This window comes from Terrapene carolina, unplaced genomic scaffold (assembly GCF_002925995.2).
Source record: "Terrapene carolina triunguis isolate 2854851 unplaced genomic scaffold, T_m_triunguis-2.0 Scaffold926, whole genome shotgun sequence".
Classification (NCBI taxonomy): Eukaryota; Metazoa; Chordata; order Testudines; family Emydidae; genus Terrapene; species Terrapene triunguis.
Genome location: NW_020665277.1, coordinates 8,153,444 through 8,156,171, shown reverse-complemented (window position 1 = coordinate 8,156,171; position 2,728 = coordinate 8,153,444). Strand labels below are relative to the sequence as shown.

At 54.1% G+C, this 2,728-nt stretch overlaps 1 protein-coding gene across 1 annotated transcript in view; it reads left to right on the top strand.

Annotated features, from left to right (window-relative positions):
• CUNH16orf58 (chromosome unknown C16orf58 homolog) overlaps nt 1-588 on the top strand; it is a 10,015-nt gene extending 9,427 nt beyond the window's left edge. The window contains exon 15 of the mRNA XM_026661077.1: nt 303-588. Coding sequence (XP_026516862.1) covers nt 303-397 — 95 coding nt within the window. The 3' untranslated portion in view covers nt 398-588. The remainder of the gene's footprint in view (nt 1-302) is intronic.
• The last annotated feature ends 2,140 nt before the right edge of the window (nt 589-2,728 follow it).

The window sequence follows — 2,728 nt, the reverse complement described above, 5'->3', positions numbered from 1 at the left end:
CCCCCTGCCTGGGGAGAGCGCCCCCTGCCGGGGAACATCCCCACCCCTTGCACTCCCAGTCCTGGTCCCACCCCTTGCAGGGCCCCGGGCCCTGGGAAGAGCACCCTGTGCTGTGGAGACCCCACCCCCCATGCTCTCGGCGCTGGGGTCTTCCCCATTGGCCCCCGCCCTGGGGAGATTGGAGAGAGACCTCCACCCACTGCATTTCCAGCCCTGGGGTGTCCCCTGTCCCATGGAGAGCGCCTCCTGCTGGGGAAACACACACACCATCCCCTGGCCCTGGGCTGGTCTGTCTCTTGCAGGGCTGGTCTCGGCAGGCTGGGTCACGGATCGGAACCTGCTTGGAGCAGAGGAATGGCGTCTGGATTGGACCCCAAAGGACAAGAAAGTCCTGTAGACCTGCCCCCCTCCCCAGCGTCGGCAGCGACCCCAACGAGACCAAAACGTTCTGTACCTTAGCGGGCTCACCCCAGTGAGGTGACTGGGACCAGTGACTGAAGGATGCAGATTCGATCCAGCTCCGTGTGGGACCAGTTACACACACTGTGAATCCAACTTGCTCTGCACCCCTGTACTGCTGGGAATAAAGATTTTATATATATACATAGACATGGGGCTTTTCCCTGCTAGGGGGCACGGCTGAGATGCAGCCACCTCTGGTGCAGGGTGTGGGGACTGTTTATACGGGGATCCCTTTTCTGGTGCTGTGATGCAGCTCCCTCTGGGGTGGAGTTCGGGGGCTGTTTATACGGGGATCCCTTGCCTGGCACTGAGATGCAGCCACCTCCAGGGTGGGGCACAGGGGCTGTTTATACAGGGATCCCTCGCCTGGGCTGAGTTGCAGCCGTATCTGGGGCATAGTTCAAGCTCCCTACTGTTTGCAATCCCACCGTGTGCGCGTGGCCAGGTGATGTCACGGTCCTGCTGTGTGGGGTGATGATGAGACCATAGGCTTGTGCGGAGCCAATTTCATGAGGGAGGGCCCGGCCCCTCCGTGCAAGTCTTGTGAGTCATTGTGCACATGTCGTGTGATGGCCATCGCTGAGCACTGGCGAGGTGGCAGAGACGGATCCCGGCCAGCAACATCCTTGCTCCCAGTGAGTGTGTCTTCGCCCTGTGTGTGTGTGTGGTGATTTGTGTGTTGTTGTCATTCTCTGTGTGTGTGTTATTCTCTGTACCCTTGTAGTGGGTGTGATTTTGTGTTAGTGTCATTCAGTGTTTTTCTGTGTGTGTGTTTGTGATTGTGTTAGTGTTCTGTGTGTGTGTGCAATTTTGTGTTTGTGTGACTGTTACCCTCTATTGTTATAGTGTGTGTGATTGTGTGTTAGGAGTAGTCTCTGTACCCTCGTGTGTGTGATTGTATGTCAGTGTGTGTGTGTGTGTCTTGTTCTGCGTGCCCTTGTGTGTGTGACTGTGTGTCACTGTCATTCTGTGTGCCATATTGTAGGAGGCTGCTGGGGGGTGTCTGTGCTGAGTTGTGGGGTGTGTGTGCATATGCATGCACCAGCATCAGTAGATATCAGCTGTCTGAGAGTCGCTGTCCTGCTATCAGTGTGTGCGTGTGTGCATGTTGCAGGGTGTGGGTCATTGTGTCAAATGTGTGTGTTGTATCTGCTGGTTGTACCGTCTGCTGTCAGCGAGTGTGTGTGAGTTTTGTTTCCTGTGTGTATAAACAGTAGGGTGTGTCACTCAGGGCAGGTGTGTGTTACATTATTAATGCGTGTGGGGGGATGTCCTGTTCCGTGTGTGTGGGACCCAAAGTCCAGGAGTCTCTCTCCCAGCCACGGTGCGTCAGTGGGTATGTGTATATTTGTGCATGTTTCCTCTGTGTGTGAGTGGGTGGCTGTGTCTGTAGGTTTTCAGGAGTCACACCCCACCCTCAGCTGCTGTGTGTTATGTGTGTGTATGTCTCTGTGTGTGTTACACTATGTTATAGTCTGTGTGTACATGACACTGTGTCTATGCATGTGTGTGACGTGTGTTACACTGTGCTACACTGCGACACTGCATGTTACACATAGACATAGTGTGTGTGAATTACACTGTGCTCTGTGTGATACAATAAACTGTGTTTTTCCCTGTGTGTATTAAATTTGTGTGTGCAACTGTTACACACAGACACACACAAAGAGTATCTCGGTGTGTGTGTGACACTGCTCTGTGTGTGACGCGGTTACGCTTTCTGTGTTACACTTAGTGTTTTACACTGGTTTATGCTCTCTTTGTGTGTTACACCCTATGTGTTTTACATTTGTATGTGCAACACTTTTGCTGTGTGTCTATCAGAGTGTGTGTGTTATACTGCTATGCTCTGTGTGACACTGTGTGTTACGCTCTGTGTGTTACACTGTGCCTGTGCACAACATTGTTCTGCTCGGTGTGTATGACACTGTGTATCTGTGTGTTTGTGTTATGCTGTGTGTAACTGTGTGGTCTCGGGGAGTGGGCTGGCTCTGTCTGGGAGTGCTGTCTGGCCCCATGGCAGTCCCAAACCTGGGCACTACTCTCCTGATGGCCGTGGGGGACCCAGCCTGTCTTTGGGGGATGCCCCTGGGGCAGCGACTCCCCTTTGCCCCAGGCTGGGATCTCCCAGGCAAAGGCAGGCTGTGCAGAGCATCTCATAATTCCCAGGGGTGAGCGCCCAGTGCCTGGGTCCCATTCCCTGTCCCGGTTTCTCCCCCAGGGGTGAGCCGTGGTGTGTGCATGGTGCTGTACGTGTCCCTCCAGG